Source organism: Polyodon spathula, chromosome 4 (assembly GCF_017654505.1).
Source record: "Polyodon spathula isolate WHYD16114869_AA chromosome 4, ASM1765450v1, whole genome shotgun sequence".
NCBI lineage: Eukaryota > Metazoa > Chordata > Actinopteri > Acipenseriformes > Polyodontidae > Polyodon > Polyodon spathula.
The window spans coordinates 86233833-86254025 of record NC_054537.1 but is presented as its reverse complement, the minus strand read 5'-3'; the positions used below and the strand labels follow the sequence as shown (position 1 = coordinate 86254025).

At 37.1% G+C, this 20193-nt stretch overlaps 1 protein-coding gene across 4 annotated transcripts in view; it reads right to left on the bottom strand.

Annotated features, from left to right (window-relative positions):
- vps50 (VPS50 EARP/GARPII complex subunit) overlaps positions 1-20193 on the bottom strand; it is a 175181-nt gene that overhangs the window by 97335 nt on the left and 57653 nt on the right. For all 4 annotated transcript variants that reach the window (XM_041248891.1, XM_041248892.1, XM_041248893.1 and 1 more), the window contains exon 13: positions 13615-13747. In XM_041248891.1, coding sequence (XP_041104825.1) covers positions 13615-13747 — 133 coding nt within the window. The remainder of the gene's footprint in view (positions 1-13614; positions 13748-20193) is intronic.

The window sequence follows — 20193 nt, the reverse complement described above, 5'->3', positions numbered from 1 at the left end:
GTATCTGGGCACTTATTATATAGAATAACCCGGGCTCCCGGGACGGGACAGCTCGTAAAACAGTTATTGGTTCCTAGGCCTTTTCAGTCAGAAATCATGAGATTGGCGCATGACATTCCATTTTCAGGTCATTTGGGAACTGAAAAGACTCAGGAACGAATTCTGGCCCGGTTTTTTTGGCCTGGGGTTTATGGTCTTGTGCGGAAGTATGTATCGGAGTGTCCTGAATGTCAATTAGCTGCCCCTAAGTCAGTTCGCCCCGCACCTCTGGTTCCACTTCCAATTATTGGGGTACCGTTTGAAAGGATTGGTGTAGATTTAGTAGGCCCTCTGGAGGGAACAGAGTCAGGATATCGGTATATTTTAGTAGTAGTGGACTACGCAACGAGATATCCAGAAGCTGTTCCCTTACGCTCTATGAATGCAATAGCTGTAGCGAATGAATTGGTAAAAATATTCTCTAGGGTGGGAATCCCGAAAGAAATTCTCACTGATCAGGGCACTAATTTTATGTCAGACTGTATTCAGCAACTATATAAATTATTGAAAATTCGTTCAATTAGAACCTCAGTTTTTCATCCACAAACGGATGGGCTTGTTGAACGATTTAATCAGACTTTGAAAAATATGTTGCGCCGCTTTGTAGATCAAGAAAAACGCAATTGGGCTAAACTGCTTCCCTACTTGCTCTTTGCAGTTCGCGAGGTACCACAATCCTCAACGGGGTTTTCCCCGTTTGAGCTCTTGTACGGTCGGCAGCCGCGGGGTATCTTGGATCTCATAAGAGAAGGCTGGGAAGAACAGTCAAAGGAGTCTAAAAATGTAGTAAAATACGTGTTGCAGTTACGCGATCGCTTAGAATTAGTCGGTCGATTGGCACATGACAATCTCAAAGCGGCACAGCAGAAGCAGCAACAAAGCTACAATAAAAATGCAAGAATTCGGAACTTTCGACCTGGAGATAAAGTGTTGTTATTGTTGCCCTCATCGGAATCTAAGTTGTTTGCTAAATGGCAGGGTCCCTTTCAGGTTATTCGAGCAATTGGTAAAGTCAATTATGAGATCCGACAGCCTGGGCGTCGGAAAGAAAGTCAAATTTATCATGTTAATCTCCTGAAACCGTGGAAAGAACGGGAAGTCCATTTTATATCTCCTGTACAGGAGGGAGAGGATTTTGGACCCTCAATTGAGTCAGAGTCAGCAATTGAGGTCCCGATGGGGGAACAATTAACTCCTGATCAGCGTGAAGAGGTAAGCAATCTAATTAAAATGTTCAGTGATGTGTTTTCTAACGTGCCTGGAAGAACGCATTTGATCGAACATGCTATTATCACTCCGCCAGGTCTAAGAGTTAGACAGAGACCGTATCGCATTCCAGAGAGTCGGAGAGATTCTGTTCGAAGGGAGGTGGAGTGTATGTTGAAACTTGGGGTAATTGAACCTTCCCGAAGTGAGTGGTGTAGCCCAATAGTACCAATAGACAAGCCAGATGGGTCACTACGATTATGTATCGATTTTAGGAGGGTGAATGCTATCTCCAAGTTTGATGCATATCCCATGCCTCGAGTAGATGAACTCTTAGACAAACTGGGGCAAGCTCGGTTTATTTCAACTCTGGATCTGACGAAAGGATATTGGCAAATTCCATTAACGAAAGCCTCTCGTGAGAAAACGGCATTTTCAACCCCAGAGGGTCTTTTTCAATTTTGTACTATGCCGTTCGGACTTCATGGAGCGCCTGCTACTTTTCAGAGACTAATGGACAGGGTTTTACAACCTCATCGAGAGTATGCAGCTGCGTATATCGATGATGTAGTCATTTATAGTTCTTCCTGGAGAGAACATTTGACTAGATTAGAAGCCGTCTTACAGTCTCTGAGGAGGGCGGGGCTCACAGCGAACATGGCAAAGTGCGCTATTGGAAAAGAAGAAACTAAATATTTAGGTTTCATAATGGGTAAGGGTAGAGTGAAACCGTTGGTTTCAAAAGTCCAGGCTTTGTTGGATTCACCGGTACCTACCACGAAAACCCAGGTGAGATCACTGTTAGGGTTGGCTGGTTATTACCGCCGCTTTATTCCACACTTTTCCACTATAGCCGCCCCTCTCACTGATCTCACTAAAAAGAACGCTCCAAATAAAATTAAGTGGAGTGCAGAGTGTCAGACAGCCTTTGAATCTATTAAAACTAATTTGAGTCAGGCCCCAGCATTAATAAGCCCGGATTTCAGCCGAGAGTTCGTCCTGCAGACAGATGCATCGCAGACTGGTCTGGGGGCGGTTCTGTCCCAGGAGAGAGATGGTGTAGAACACCCGATACTATACATCAGTCGGAAGTTACTGCCCAGAGAACAGAGGTATTCGGTAGTGGAGAAAGAATGCCTGGCAGTGAAATGGGCAGTGGAATCTTTAAAATACTATCTTCTGGGACGACCCTTTGTACTCATCACAGATCACGCTTCTTTAAAGTGGTTAGACACGATGAAGGATTCAAACGCTAGGATTACGCGGTGGTACCTGGCGCTCCAACCCTTCGCCTTTCAAATAAGGTATCGTGCGGGTAAGTTACATCAAAATGCTGATTTTTTTTCCCGGGAGGGAGGTAAAAGGGAAGGGTTAGAGGTTTCCGAGTGTTCCTTCGGCTCCACTCTGAGGGGTGGGATATGTGATGAGTCAAAGGGGTTTCGGTCTGTGATTCAGCCTCCCGACAGTAGATGGCATCAAACCAACTCGGGACTTCCCTTACCAAGATCTCGTGACCATGGCAAAAGTCATCTTTTGAGGGGCGGCACCTTGGTGAGGGGCGGAAGTACGAGTATGTAACTTCCAGCCACTGGAGTCAAGTGAAGGAGAAGGACACGTGTCGGTTGGGGATTGGTGTTCCACTGACTACAGAGGCGGGACATTACATACTAAAGGGAACGTACTACTGTGTTCGGGGTTGGTCCGAAAGTAAAGTAGGAGGAGTAACGGGTGAAGGGAGAGACTGATTTTGTGCAGCGGGATTTTTTAAAATACTAACATTTCATTTGTCTTTTTTTTGTTTATGTATGGTCACCACGAAGACAAATTAAAGACGAGTCATCAGTTTGTTTTGGATTCCACCCCTGCACTCCTTCCCTCACACCATTTTGTTTTTCGTTTGTTATTTAATCCTTTTGTTGTGTATAGAAAATAAAAATAAATTATTTTATTTCTGTACACATAAATTACTGTCTGGACATTCCATTTAATACACTCTCGCCTCACAAAGCTATATCTATAAGAATGGAATCAAAGGTTAAAAGATGTCAGTTAAAACACAGCGAGATAACTAAAGAATATGAAAGCAATATGGGTTGCCAGACAACTAAACCACGAGTCTTACATCTCACACAACTTAAAGTGAACAAAAATGAGTTTCTTTAATGGAGGTGCAGGCAGAGAGGCCTGTTTGTCCTTGTTGAGGTCTTGGGCAAGAAGGTGGATGTGGTGTTGAAACACTGCACAAAAGCTTTTAGTTTAGTCAGCCATGTGGATATGTTTTTTTTTTTTTCAATTCTCGAAGATCTCTAGATAACTGATTCTATATAAAGCAGGAAATGAATGTCACATGGAATAGAGAGAAGATTTACTCAGGATAAAAAAGGACCCTGAAAAAGATGCTTTTTCAAAACATTGAACCTTTCAAATTAACACACTGTGATGTTCATCTTGCACCTTTGCATTAAGAAGCCAGATTTCTTGCCCCCAAAAAAGCATATCTGCTACAATCAATGGTTATGAGATGTCAAAAGGACCCAGATTGAATGATGACAGAACGATGTTGATCTTGAAGAAACAAGGTAACAACATCAATGGAACTTGCTGAACTTGAGGATTTGTAGAAATTACAGACTTCAGGCTGTGGACAAACAAGCATATCTACTGGATTCTAGTGGGAGAATTTCATCCGTTAAGGCCTGCCACCACAATCTTCAAAAAAGCTTTAGTAACCATTTCTGTGGGTCCGCACTTCACACCCCAATACAGTAATGGCCTCCGCTAAGCATCTGGATGACAGATTCAGTAGCTGGAATATCCAGCACTTCAAAAAAAGTGAACACTCATTGTTAAGGGTGCCACCTTTAATCATGTGAACACTTCTGTTTAGTTTACTAGTAATAAACGTTTATAAAATCCATACATTATAAACTAGCGTTAAGCAGCTGACAAGATTCAACATTAACCTTGAGTGTTAATGAGACTCCCTTGCTTCCCCACTGGCTGCAGCAGAGGAAATCCACAACCCTTACTTTGCATGCCATTGCACTGGCATTAAAGGACTATGTAGTGCTTGAGTACTCAAAAAGGTTTTTATTTAAAACTCCCACCCAGAGTATTAATACAGACTAATACAGTTCCTCTGTCATCATACTTCAGTGTTAAATAACGCAGACTCCCTGGAGAGCCATTCCATTCTGGGATTTTGTTCCAATCAGGTTTGAAATTAGTTTTGATCCGGTGAATATTAAAGGAGGGTATTTTATTATTATTATTTTAACACGTTTTTTTTTTGTTGTTGTTTTTTTTTTTTTTTTTTTTTTTAAAGCGCACAAAATAATTATTCTGCACTCCCCAGATGAAAAAAAATCAGTCCAATTTTGCGCTCGCTAATGCTAACAGGAAGAGAGAAATGGGTGCTCAGCGAGTTAAAAATGTTTTAAAACTACTACCAGTAGTAAATATTCCTGCTACATAAATCAAATAATTATATATTGCAGTTGCTGATGGTTTGTACATTTGCAGTTTGCATATAGAGTGACCATGTATTTTTTGTTAAAGTAACAACTTTTCATTATTCATGTTTGCTCCAGATTAACTAGAGTAGCTTCAAATTACATTTTCTTGCTACTCATCTGCAGTTGTACATGGTTCCATTTTTTTTACATTACATATTTTTGATAAATGTGTGTTAAGTCGCTTTGACTATGAGTTCAGGAGCGCATATATATATATATATATTTATATATATATATATTATATATATATATATATATATGACTAGCTAGAACTGGAGAGAACTACATCTGAAGCTAATATTTAATATGTTACAGGCTAGTCCTTAGCATGGAGATATTCATTATTTGTTTGTTGATACACAGTCTTAAATTAAAAACAAAGAACCAAATAGCATGTGAAACTGGCAACATATTGGTGAAACAACAAAGCTCAAGTGAGAAACAGCTGGTAAGATTCACTAATTCAGCAGTCCTCCATCTTTTGCAAAGTTTTCAACTACAGATCGACATTTCTGTACTGTTAATAATATTCATCCTTTTGTGTTTGTCCTTCGCACATGAAATTGGAATGAGGTGAGTGCACAGTCAACATGTCTGGGTTATAATTGCCTTAGGGAATGTTATTGTAGGAGGTTTTTTTTTTGTATTTTTGGTTCGGAGAGTTATGGTGTTGTTTGTTTTTTTCTGTGTTATTTAATTGTGTTGGTGGTTATTTTTTTCTGAGGGTTTTTACATTTCAACAAGAAAAAACAAATGCAACAAAAGCAGTTCAAGCAACAGATCTACTGTGATGTATCTGATCATATAAGACAGTACAAACAACAGCACCATGCCTTAAAGAAATAATATATTGTGTGTGTATATATATATATATATAGATATAGATATATATATAGATATAGATATAGATCTATAGATAGACAGATAGATAGATATACATACATACATACAGTGGTTTGCAGAAGTATTCACCGATAATGTCACGTTTTGTTGAATCAGTTTTTTTAAACAAACTTTTTTTTATTCGAAGCTGCAATGGTTAAAGTGAACACTGTTATATGAGGAGGAGGTTAAATGTCAGCAACACTTGAAAAGAAAATTTACAAAATTTACTGGTTACATTATTTACTGGTATGCAGTATTCAGCCCATTAAGTCTGCTAGAGTCTTTTTGGATAGGTCTCTACTAGCTTCGCACAGTAGGATGGTGACATTTTTGCCCATTCTTCACGGGAAAATTGCTCCAGTTCTGATAGGTTTGTTGGGGATCGTCAATGCACTGCAATCTTCAAGTCTCGCAGTAAATTTTCGATTGGATTCAAGTCAGGGATTTCACTGGGCCACTCAAGAACATTAATTAACTTATTGTTCAACCATTACAGTGTGGCTTTGGCTTTGGGTCATTGTCCTGCTGAAATGTGAATTTCCTCCCATTTCAGAGTCTTGGCTGACTCAAACAGGTTTTCCTGAAGTATTCGCCTGCACTTTGCACCATCCATTCTACCCTCTATCCTGACAAGCTTCCCAGTTCCTGCTGAAGAGAAGCATCCCCATAACATGATGCTGCCACCACCATGCTTGACAGTTGGGATGGTGTTGACTGGGTGGTGTGCATTGTTGGGCTTGTGCCAGACGGGAACACTTGGAATTTAGACCGAAAAGTTCAATTTTTGTCTCGTCTGACCACAAAGCCTTCCACATGTCTGCAGTATCAACTACATGCTTTTTCGCAAACTCTTTTTTTTTTTTTTTTCATAGGTTTAGTCGTCGACAATTATTTTGGTTACTTTCTCCCAATTTGAAATGGCCAATTATTATTTAGGCTCAGCTCACCGCTACCACCCCTGCGCTGACTCGAGAGCCGACAGTTTCTTTACACACTGAGGATTCACCATACAGGCGCCCGGCCTTAATGATGGACTTCACTATGCTGACAGGGATAATCAGCACCTATATATATATATATATATATATATATATATATATATATATATATATATATATATATATATATATATACACACACAACACACACAACGTAGGGTACACTCAGCAGTGTGCATAGCACTAAAATTAAACAGGGGCAGGGCCTGGAGGCGTGATTACTGAGCTGGACAGTGAAGCGGGCCGGACATTATGGATTCAACAGTCAGCTGCCCAGAGATCTGAGGCAGAGGAAGAGTTGAATGTGAATTATTTGAATTAACGGAGTCAGACATAATGTTAAAATATTACATTTATACTGCATCAACAGTGAAATGGTAGGTACATTTCAGCCTTAACCTAAACCCAGCATGATGCAAACAACATGTATGCCCGGCCACATGTCTAAATTCAAAATAAGAGTAATCAGTATAATAAAAAAATTGCCGACCATGACATATATCATTAGTAACGTATGCACAGAATAGTACAGAAGAATTAGTACCGACATGTTTAATCACAATTTGTTAAGCAATTCTCCAGATATATGCTCTCTTTAGCTGATATTTGCAGAAAATGTTTCCTAAATAATGTTGATACCAAGGCAATTGGATAAGTGGTTCTCCAGATACATGATACATGTAAGTGATGCACAGATGGACAGCCTCAAATCTCCAGAATGACATATTCTCAATAACGTAAGCTAAATCATTGTAATACCAAGTTTCATGACAATTGCAGCAGTTCTCAAAATATATATATAAAACATGTCAAGTGTTAAATACGAACACTCCACTGTATCCCCAACAGGGAATAACAAGGAAAATGTGCATGCTTGTCTGCAGCATATAACCTTTACTGGATCATTTATTTTGTTTATTTACATTTTAATAAACAGGATGGGAGACAGTTTTATAAGAGCAGTAACGCACTTCAAATTTGGTTCAATACCTATTCATAAGCTGCCTAACAACAGCAAGACGAATGGATTATTCCACACCTTTTTATCATCACCAAAATCAGTTGGATACAATTTCTGTTTACTGGCACACAGCGTTAGTAAGAGTAATAAAAAACATAAAGCCCCAACTAAAAATGCTTAAAAAAAAAAAAAAAAAAACACATACTAAAAAATAAATAAATAAATAAAAAAAACATTTTCCACATTGGCACAAGGTGCTAAACTCTGACTCGCATCCACTGAGCATGCTCCTTGTGACCTTTTAAACCACAAAGCAAGTTGAGCTCAAATTGAAACTTTAAAAATTAATTGGTTTCCAGCCATCACACAAAGCAATCATATTTAAGTAAAGCAAGAAAAACAATGACGCAAGCTGATTTCACAGAACAAATCTCACAATAAATCTGTGTCATGGACAGCCTACTCTATAACCTTCCCGTCAGCCAGTGCTACCCATCTGGAGACTGCAGTACAGTATGCCCCATTATCAAATGGATTCCTTCTTTTTAAAATGAATATTGATACGTATGGAAGTTTAATTTTGTCATGCTTATCTTTGTTTTGAGCATGTTTCATCTTTCTCGGATGTCATGTTTAGTCTCTTGCCATTTGAACATTACAACATCATTATATCTCCCTAGCCTCCACACCCTAGTTTTCTTTACTAAACTTTGCAGTGAACTACAGTTTTTTCCTCTGACATTTTATCAAGAAAAAAAAAAAGGTCCAACTGTTTTTCTCAGAGCACATTCTGTCCAGACCAGAGTGACATGCAGAGCTCAGCAAAAACACATCCAGAAATACAAGCACTGATAGATACTACTGTAGAATAATGTGTTTCAAGTTTTATTTTAAATATCACTTTTATATATAACAAAAAAGCCTGAAAAAAGTTTAAGACTTTTCTGCTGAAATGGACATGGTGTGAGAACGCCAGGGTAATAAATATTACTTTAAACAAGCAATGAAAAAAAAGCTGGAATTGCATTTCCTCGACCACACAAAAGAAACATTTTAATTTCAATTAAAGTTTAAACAAAAATGTCAAGGACCAGGCATGGTTATTTATTCATAAATTAGATGAAGCAACTTCACTTTATCTCTGTAAAATGAGACGCTTGTGACAATTCAATTTGCAATAAACAAAATACCAAACCATTTATAACAACTGTTTAGTGCTGGAACAGATATTAAAATATTGAAACAACCAATGTTTCAAACATGTTCAGTGGAAAAAACAACCACGAAAGTAATTGTTCTTATAACATAATTTATGTTTATTTCACAAACATAAACAAACTGAAAGGCATTTCAAAGATCGCAGATTAAAAGCACTAAGGATGTTCTACTAGTAAGACCAGACCATGATATAAATAAAAGGTAATGATTTCCATTACATGAGAGTAGATGTTAAACTTTATGCTGATCTGAACTCTGCTCTCACCAAGATAAGCACCAACTAAGACTCAGCTTTACAGTAAACTAATGTGATCCATCTGCATCTCCATCCATTTGCGTTTCTTTTCATCTGATAATGTACATATCCTACTGCCTGGTGTTGATGGCTGAAGTATAATGCTGGCTCCAGGGATCAGGGAGCGTTATTGTGAACTACAGTATATTGAGTACGTCAAAGTAATATTTAAAATTACTTTTTACAAATAAAAAAAATGCCATCAGACAACAGAGGCATCAGAGTCGATTTGGTTATGAATCAATTTTCAAGAACTTTCTCAGAAAAAACTGGAAACTGCTAAAAAAACAGAGGTACTGTAAAACAGGATTTTTTTGCGGCAACTTAATTTCACTAATGGCCTTCAAGGTCCATTTTTGCTGCAATAAATGTTTGTGCTTCTTTTAATGTACAGCACATGTTTGAATAACAGATTTCACGGCACATTAATTTTGCAGATTTTGAATAAACGTGAAATTTGCAAACATTTCTTGCTCGTGAAATTTTCTTGTTTAACAGTATATACCACAATTACCCGAACCAACAGGAAATTCAATCTACTGTAGCTATTGCAAGTAATGAGATGTGTTTAAAGCTTGAAAAGACAAGTCAAGGTTACAAGGAAAATTACTTTTCCTTGTTCTGCGTTTGTCTAATCAGTCAGAGAAATGGAGAATGCTTTCAACAACTTGGAGCTGCAAATAACATCTAGAAAGAATCCTGAATGATTCAATAAACCTGAACACTGTTAACGGGGATCGCCGTTGAGGAAAAGCAGAGTGAGTTAAAGAATTAATTAATGGAGTGAATTGGAATTTACTGTATCACACACTGTATCAATGCTGCAATCTGAATTAAGTGTGTTCTCCAACTGAACTAAAGATAATTACATAAACTATACTTGGGAAATGTAATAAATGTATATTTGCAGAAACGTTGATGTTGTGAAATGCAAAAGGGATGTGTCATACTTTGCTTTATAACAAAATGGCTAGTTTAATCTTTCAGGAAAGTAAATTACCAGCTAAACAGCTAAAATAATTACAAAGTCATCGTTGAAACTGAATAAGATGTGCTAGAGTTGTTTTTAAGAATAAATGAATGATTGTTGTAGTTGTGAATTCTATCTAATTGAAGGATATATCTATTTCAATAATCAACTGATGAAGTATTAAGTATGATTTCATAATATCTTATTGATTAGAATTCACAGGGATCAGAAATATTTACTGACTCGTATGTACTGTCACAAAGACGGCTGCAGTGGGCGACGTCAGACCAGAAACAGGAACCAACACAAAATAAACAGAGAGGTGGAGTTTGGTGAAGCTGAGCGATTGCTTTCGCTCAGCATTTAATAATGAACAAACAGAAAATAAAAGGTTGCAAAAACAAACAAAAACACAGGACACGGCACTTTCGCCAAAATAAAGAGACAAACAAAACGGACTACACAGACAAAACAAAACTAGTATTATTATTGTTACCTCCGTCTCCAATTCCGTTCTCCACTCACCTAACACACAACCCTGACTGAGTAAAAACATGCTGCTTTTATGCAGCTGTACCAAGACTCTATTACTAATCAATCATTATACTGGAGTCACGGTACAACTGCACGTGAATTAATAAAAGTGCAATTCCCTGTGCTCACATATTATTGCACTTTACCTGCACGTGAAGTGCAGTGCAATCCTCGTGCCTAAATACAAACATACATTTTAAACACTTGTGTCACACAGACCCATTTATATCCTGTGTACTATTGACTATACACCAACATTAACACACTACACATAACATACAACACAAATAAATAGCCCAGGGGTGGGACACTTTACCCAAAGAATTGTCCTGCTTGCATATTCATTTTAGAGCTTCTTATAGAGAAGACAAAATATAAAAAATTAATGAATGCTTGCTTGCTATTACATGTAACTGATATTTACATTGAAGCTGAGATATTATCTGAATATTACTGCTTGCTGAGATTATTATACTGACTTGAGCTATATTAATACTAATTTTATTTTCCATTTTTGTACCGTATTATTTTTTAAAAAAATCCATAAAAATAGACAACAGTGTTGCATGTTTTACTGTCAATTACTATCTATACTATGTTGAACTCAGAAAATTGTAACTAAGATTGCTAATTAGGGCTCCTGAGTGGCGCATCCAGCAAAAGGCACTCCATGCGGATGTGCCCTATAGCCCGGGGATCGCAGGTTTGAGTCCAGGCCATGTCTAGCCGACCGTGACCGGGAGCTCCCAGGGGGTGGCGCACAATTGGTTGAGCGCTGCACGGGTAGGGAGGGCTTAGGTCGGCAGGGGAATCCAAGGCTCACCGCGTATCAGAGACCCCTGTGGCTGACCGGTCGCCTGTGGTTCTGCATTGGAGCCTCCAGATCTGTGTTGTCCTCTGGCACTATAGGTCTGGTGGCCTTGTTGTGGATCCGCAGTGCGAAAAATGAGGGATTGGCAGGAGAACATTTCGGAGGATGCGTGCTCCAGTCTACGTTCCCTGAGTTGGCGGGGGGAGTTGCTAGCGGTGAGCCCGAAGATACAGATAACAATTGGGCACGCTAAACTGGGGAGAAAACCGGGGTAAAAAATTTGGAGACGACTAAATTTATATAAAAATAAAATAATTTAAAAAAGATTGCTAATTTGAAGTAAAACCATTTCACATATTAATTACCAGTAATTATTTTTACTGGGTATTTAAACATGTATTCGCCCTACAATTTCTTCACATGCATTTTTGTTACTAACCATCCATTGCATTAAAATAGAAAAAGATAACTAGCAGAGAAATACATACAACAGACTTATTTAACTGGGACACATTCTAGGAAAGTAGTTGCTCCTTTTTCCGTTTTGTATTTATTTTTGAAGACACATTTGAGTTATAATTTCCATAAAGGGAGCTGGAAAGTGATTAATTGCCCCACATATGAATTGCAACAATGCCAATGTTATAGTGTTCAACAAATCCAGGACCAAAAAACTAAAAAAGGATATTTGATGGAAATTTGATACAAAAAGTTTGTAATTGGTTAGGGCCTTGGCAAACAAAGAGTACATACAGTTTTAAAAAAAAAAAAATATCTGTTATGCTAATAACTAAAGGACATTAAACTGATGCAGGGACATCCAAATGAGGAAATACAGCGTCTAAAACTTCATCACCTGAGCACAATTAACTTTAACCCTACACACCATTTCATGCTTGTATTTAATTGACCAAGCTTGATCGGCTGTTGATAAGGATGTATCGAATAGTTTAGCACATTTTTTAAATGTCCGTTATATCTATGGTCTGTGTCTCATTTATGGTCTGTGTATTAACTTGTTAATGACCCAATCTACAACCTTAAAATTGGCAACCATTCTGTCCATACATGCAATAAATGTATCATAAAAACACTACAGCTCGTGCATGTCTCAATTAACATTGTGCTATTAGATAATGTAATGCTCTTGTAAGGTATATGTTGTCATGCATTCTACTCTGTTGGGATAGTCAAATGTAATCTTAGCTTACTGTTTACATATTTATTATAATTGTACAGGACAGCTGATTTCCAGGTATTAGGTACAATACTCATCTAATAAGTCAGCAAAAATAGGGTTATGCCAGTGATGACGGAACAAAGCCTCAAAAAGCAGTAGGAGCAAGTGCTAAGGCATTCATACATATCAACGTTTGCATTTTTCTTTTTAGTGTTATGTGAAAATAAATAATATTGAAACAATTATCATGCTCTCTTTTATGAGATACAGGTTATCAAGCCACCAAGGTGTGTAAGTCACCTAAGGTAATAAAATGCATACTGTGATGTTATTTATATAGCATTAAAGTCTGATTAAAGGAAATCTGCAAAGGAAAATCATACTACCCCAAGTTTATAGCTAGACTTCTCAGATCCCGTATGGACAATCTTCTTAAGTGCAATCTTAGTATGTGGCCCAGGTTACCCTTTAGTAAAATCCTGTCATTTAAAATCAGCAGTATACCGGTTATTAAATGTTTTCTTTACACATTGCCGCTAGTCTGAAGATAAAAACATACGTCTGTGCACTGTTTACGTACCAATGCAATCACAAAAACAATACTGTTCATTACATTGGGTTCGCCTTCTGGTATCCTGGTTCAGTCCATTATGGAGAATGGAGAAATGAATTACCATGATCAGATTCACTAGATTGAGCCTTAGAAAAAGGTGCTGAATAGCAAACAATCAGTCCATCTTGTTTAATGCAATACAGAACAGAGAAAACTTGTCTACAATACTATATTCTGAGCTTACTAACTTTCCTTTCAACTTGAGGTCAGGTACGTCCCTCTGTATCAACAGGTAAAATTTTATATAACAATTGAAAAGTTCAGATTAATTCGACGAAATGTGTTTTGTTTCGTAAATGTATGCAAGTTTTGTAACCATTTTAAATTAGAAACCCTAAATTCTATTTAAAAATTAAATAAGAGTGTCTTCCATTGACAGCATTGCCTACCTGAGGCTGGCACTGTCTCTTCATTGTCATACTCCTCATGCCACTCCATAGTTCGATGGTAGCTGAGCACGACTTCCCAGAGGGCTTTGCAGAGATCAGAAAGGCAGGGAATGTAGCTGTCTGGAGTAATATGCTGTGGACAATTAGGAGTCTAGTGAGACACTATAGCCCAGCTCAATTTACAACTTCCATAAATATAATAAACCTCTGAATGTGTCTGATTCACATATAAAAAATAAATACATTGATTATCCTAGAGGCGCTCGGCAAAGCTTCTACAACCAGCATCTGAAACAATCCCACCAGGGGCCAGGTCAGAGGATTCCACTGTTCTTTATTTAGACTATAAATTAACATAATGGGATAAAGCTCCCTTTGCAACTCAACGTAGTGATATATTGAAACAAGAAAGGTAAATTAATTTTGACTAAACACTACATTTTAAGATTTCCCAAGTGATTTAAAAATAAATTGAAATTTTCTGCTAAAATGTTTTATTTAAAGGGTACACAAACAGATTAACCTTAAGTGGCAGCCTGCCTGCTTTTCAAAATGCAAAATATCCTACCGACATTTTGCACACACCCTGTGCATTATACACATGACTGAGCAGTTTAAATTAACATCCCTTGTAAAACAAACTGTACTCAGGAATACCATATACCTCGTATATAACACATTGCACTGGTCCTAAAACGTATTTATACCAAAATGAACTTTTAAAACAAAACAAAAAAAAAAAACTAACTGCATTTGTGCAGATGAGGGAACGAGATAAACCCTTATTACAAAGGAATGGCATTCGCAATCGCCAGATGTCGATCTTCCAATGCTTTGAAAAAAACTGTAGCCAAGCATTGCGTATCAAACCTGTCTGAGCTGATGGGAATGTGCAAGACAGAATGGGCCCAGATTTCACCAACATGATATAACATACTGGTTAAGAAATATCATAAACGTCTAAAAGCAGTAATAAAAGCAAAAGGAGGACACACGAAATACTAAAGCAGGGGTGCCAATACTTTTACAATTAAATAATCTTTATCAAAAAACTAATTAACTTATTTATTAAACTACTACAACTTGTGTATTTTGATTTATTAAAAAGTGGTTAAAGTTTACTAAATGCTTGTCCTAATCTGCTACCTTGAATTCTCGTATAATGAGTGCTTTTGTCTGCACCAGACAAAAGCACTCATTATACGAGAACACATGTATTCTTCAATCAATCTTTTCCTTGCATCACAGTATATACCTTAATTGTCATACAATATATAATGCAAAATCACTATGGAAATACTGAAAATATTATGGCCAGTATTACTGTATATGGCCTTAAGTCTACTGAATTCTGTTGTAATTCATATGGATTAGCAACCAAGTGTCACAGCTGTGTTGGATCAATACAATGCATCGGTTTAATCATTAAAATAGAAATCTGGACATTTCTATACTTGACTTAATTTCGTATATGGTTTACTTTTATTTTGAGTGAGCGTTTCAAAGTATCTGGATAAAATATGTCTATTTACTTATTTATTTTTTACTCTAAAGAAACTCAGATGAACTGTTATATGTTTGATTGTTAATTCAAACCTGACTTGTCTGAAATATTTTCCAGACGATGAAAAATGCTATCTTGATACCTTATTCACCAAGGGAGTAGCCTATCTGGCTAATTATCCAACATAAAAGAAAGATTAACAGTTTTAATTTCCGCTGATACTGCTTTCAAACAATTGACTCAATTATTCCTTTGTAACAGCTGTGGAGGCATCTGTGTTACAGACTGAATCACAAAGATCAATTCTAATATATTTTCGGTGAAAAATAAATCACCAGCATTCAAGAATAGTGTGAAATATGGCATCTGCTTTATGAAACTGGAATACCACTCTTGAGTTTTATCATGGAAGACACAAGAAGAAAAAAGCTAAACAGCTGTTGGAGAAGACTACTAAGGACGCCATTCTTTTATTTAAAAAAAAAAGAGAAACATATATCAATATATTAATGCAGACTTAAGTGTTATAACATAATGTTTCCTTGATCCTGTATTATTATTTAAATAATGTTTTCCCTTAACAAATCCGATTAAAACAAGCTAAACATACACTAATGCTGTTTACATTGGTTTATTAATCAACTAAAGTCACTTAACACCTACTCTAATGCTTTTACTCATACAGTCGCAGTGTTTCATATGTTTTGCTAGGCATTCCCCAGGTGGTGCAACATTTCATTTCATTTTGTTTTATCAATGGCACTGCAAACCACTGGAAAGTTGAGCAGAGAGTCAAGACTGTCAACAGTATGCAGAAACGACTCTCATTTGACAGAAGCTTTGTGATTTTAAAACATGTAGAATGTAAACATTATTCTACATTGGATTTAAATACCTTTATTAAAAATGTGTTTTGCATTATAGGCAGTTGCAAAACATTTGAAACCCCTTATGGTTGTACATTGGCACTTGCTGTTGAGCCTGGGCCACTTCTCTCTGTCAAACAGCTGCAGTTGTTTGTGCACAGTTATTTTCTTTCACACTGATGCCATTATAAATGTATTATTATTACAATTAAGGCTTGAGTAAGCAGAATGTAGGAATAAGTCAATCCAATAGCCCCCCAGCTATTACTGGTAAATAAAAGGGAGTGTGAGACAAGGTTAGGTTGCAGAATTTAAGCATCTGTTTAAATATGAGAACATAATACATAATTATGATATTAATTGAAATTGTTGCAAGAGAACATTCTTTGGGACGTGTGGAAAGATAGCAAATAATGTTATAAAAATGAGACATGACAAGCCCGGGAAAAGAGGACCGACCTGCTTGACCTCGGAACGTAGGGAGATTACTGAGCTGGATTAAACAGAAAAGGGTAGACACTTTGTCAGAATCCCAAATAGAAAGATTCCATTAAAATGTAACTCGAGGCCAACATGCATACAGTTACACTAAGACAAGTTGTGTTCCACTGACTTAAGCTCACTGGTGCTATAAAACTGGACCACCATTAGACATATTTATGTGTCTCAATTCTCCTGTCAACAACAGAGAGCTCACAGCTGGAGTTTCATCAGAACCTTCTTTAATTGAGCCAACTAAGGGAGACAACCGCTAACCCACAGATATAGTAAATTACCCCTCCCCAATGAGAATGACACATTTCTGTTACCAAAGACAAAAAGTGTACATAGCAACATGGCTCCTGCTGTGGAAAAGCTAACAGAAGTCCAACTTCAAAACTATTTACGTTTTGGGCTCTCTTGTTCTCCCATGACAGATATTACAACAAAGAGCTGTACTGCACAAATCCCAACCATCATTACTCCCTAAAATACGTCAGATATATAAATCTCCAAATTCATTGGTTAGGCATACAAACAAAAAAAACACCTTATTCTGCTTTTTTAATATGAAGAATAATATATGGGCTGCAGTGCATTACGAGAAAATATTGTGACATCATAAACTGTGAAATGTGAAATACTTTATCGATATGCACTGCAGTCCACATGTTATTTTTTATATTACATGGATTTAACAAATATGTTGTTGTTCAAGATATCTGTCAGTACTACTCAGTGTAGTCCAGGTTCATAGTCACTGACGTCTGTTTTCGTAATGCATACATGACAACAACAACTGTTAAATTCAGAATAGTTTGATAATTAATTCACTTATAATAACTTTACTACTTATTGCCAGGACTACTGTCAGCAGATTTCAAACAATACAGGACTGCTGGCTATGGCCTTTAGTTACAGTAGAAAGTTGTGTGAGGTTACATCACAAACAGGATCTTTACTGCTGAAGTCTTGTGTGCACAAGGTACGGCTTTCTAACATGTCTGAATGTGGTCAGTTGTACGGCTTTTTAGCGTGAGAAGGCGATTTACCCCCATTTACCCCGATTTACCCCCCTTTAAAGCCGTACAATGTTTTAGACGACCACTTCTTATAAAGTAAAGCATGTGTGTGGTATGTGTGTGCTACGTCCCATAACTCATAGCAGTGGAGAGAGAACTGGGAGTTTCTAAACTATGTGGAAGCCTAGTCAATGAAAACACCAAAAAACAGTAACTTCAGCATTCAGCTGTAGAGCTATCAGAATTTAAATACTACTTCATTGAAAGGAAATAAAAAGTCTGACAAAGTCATCCATATTTACATAATTGAATGACAGTTCACAAGAACAGGTGAAGCACAGCATGATCAGCAGCTATTAATAAACAGTCAAAAGATTTCAAATCTACACACTGCAGAAAAAGAACAAATGAAACTCACCATGTCAACACCCTGATCCACAAACTTTGTTTTATGTGTCATAAGATAAAATGCTCATTAATGATTATATTTTTTGTGCACAACTTTTTAACAGCTCGCAATACAAATTGTTCTTTTTAAATGGAGACCAGCTTGTTGATCTCCAAGGCTTACATAATTATTTGTTGTTGGCAGTTTTTCTCAGAATCTTCCAAAAACATAAACTGACGGCTTCACTCCAGTTCGTTTTGTGCAGATACGTGGAAACAAAGACGATCAATGCAGTATCCCGTTTACTGATCCAGTCTCTCACAGGTTAGATATCAGGGCCCTTCCTTAGAAGATGATTTTAACTATTATTCAGAACATTGGTTCTTCCTTGCCTTCTGTGAATTCGAGCATGTGTGCTTCCATGACTCCAACTTTCTTGAGAGCAGTGTAGCTTCCATTTCATTCCTCAGAACTCCAAGCCACCTCTAGCGTGTGGACACTCCTCACGCACACCTTCTTTGCGGTCAGCACGCAGGTCTGGCAGCAGCAGTGCACGACTGGAAGCAGCAGCTCACAGCAGAAGCTCACTCACACTTCGAAAGTCAGCGGGTTTTGTGATTCTCTCTTCAACCCTGTGATTGGTTAGTCTGGTAATTTTGGGCAGTGCCTGAGTCCATGTGAAGTGTCTTTCATTGGTTGTTCTCGTACCGACGCGGCCCCTTGTTCTCCATTGGTCTGCTATTTTACCCCGTCGGCTGGATTTACGACAAGGACTGGATCTTGTCTTAGTGTCAAGGCACCCAGAAAAGGTAGCAAAATACTACTGGCGCCAAAATGACTCATTCAGTGATAGGTAGAGAAACACATAGCCTTCAAACAACAGAGGTTTTCGCTCAAACCAAATCTTGGCAATCCTGTAACTTGAACCTTGAGTTAGATTTGTAACACCAGAGTAATCATGCTGTCTATCAAACAATTTAAAAAACCCATAATTTGCACTGTGAAACATCCAAACACTGAAATCTGAGAGCTTATAAAAGGCAAACGTTCAGAAGATCAAGTGGATCAAAATTTAATTAGCATAAACACAACCACAGTTATGCGTTGATGGTGAAATGCACTTGATTTTCACCATAGATTTGGTCATGTTAATATAAGTGGGTATTTTACAAAAATGACAGTAACGGCACCATGTAGAAAACCAGCCTGGAGTGAAATGATAATCACTTCCTGTGCTGTCAGTCTCTCAGTCAAACTCAAAGCAACACTTACAAAATATTGCTTTTTTTAGAACAACTTTTCTATACCCCAGATTTCATTGCATGCAACATTCTAAATACAAATCCATTTCCGGTCTAGGAGGGTTTAGAAGTTATTGTGAAGAAAAAACAAAAGCAACCCTGGAGCATAAAGTGAGGGAAATGGAATAATGTTGAGGCTTGTAAATATGAAGTAAAACAAGTGTGAGATCTGTTTAAAACAATGTGACAGAGTAATGTTTCATCCTTACTGGAGAACACCTAAAATAGAAGAATCACAGTAAACAGCAATGTACCAAATGTAAAAACAATATTGTGTGGTCTGTATCAGGTTAAAAGAACTTGAAGGTATGTGAAAATATCTTACATATATATCTATATATATATATATATATATATATATATATATATATATATATATATATATATATATATATATATATATATATACACACATACATATACTAGGCCTATAATTATCTCCTATGATGGATTTCTTCTTTTTAATTATCCAGAAATATCAATAGACTGACATATCTGGCACTTGTACAGCACAACATAAATGGCAATGAGCTTCTTTAACCTCAATAAAACTAGCAAACAAAAAGGCGTGAAGAAGATGATTCTTCTGCTGCGACACAGTTAAGCTATGTGACTTCAATGAGCTTAGAATTCTCAACGCTAACCAATACGGACTTTTACTGTGTAAAGACCAGACATAAAACATCATTTATCCATGGATGCATCATCTGTTCATGTATCCAATCTGCAGATTGTCAATGGCTCCCATGTGGGCATCCTCTAAATCCCTCCAACTTTTCATTTTACAAAATAAACTCGAAGGCCAATGCAATAGTTGAAGTTAACCCTCAGCAGAGAAATACAAACCATGTTTCTGGCCATGCTGTGAAAGCCGAGTATTGTCTATGAATGACGTACTACTAATTTATGAACTTCAGTACAAGAACAGAAAAAATTTCAGCAATACATAATTGGGAAAGCCATCATAATTCACTGACAATTTTTTTTCAGCTTATCCATTTCATGATTATACATTGGC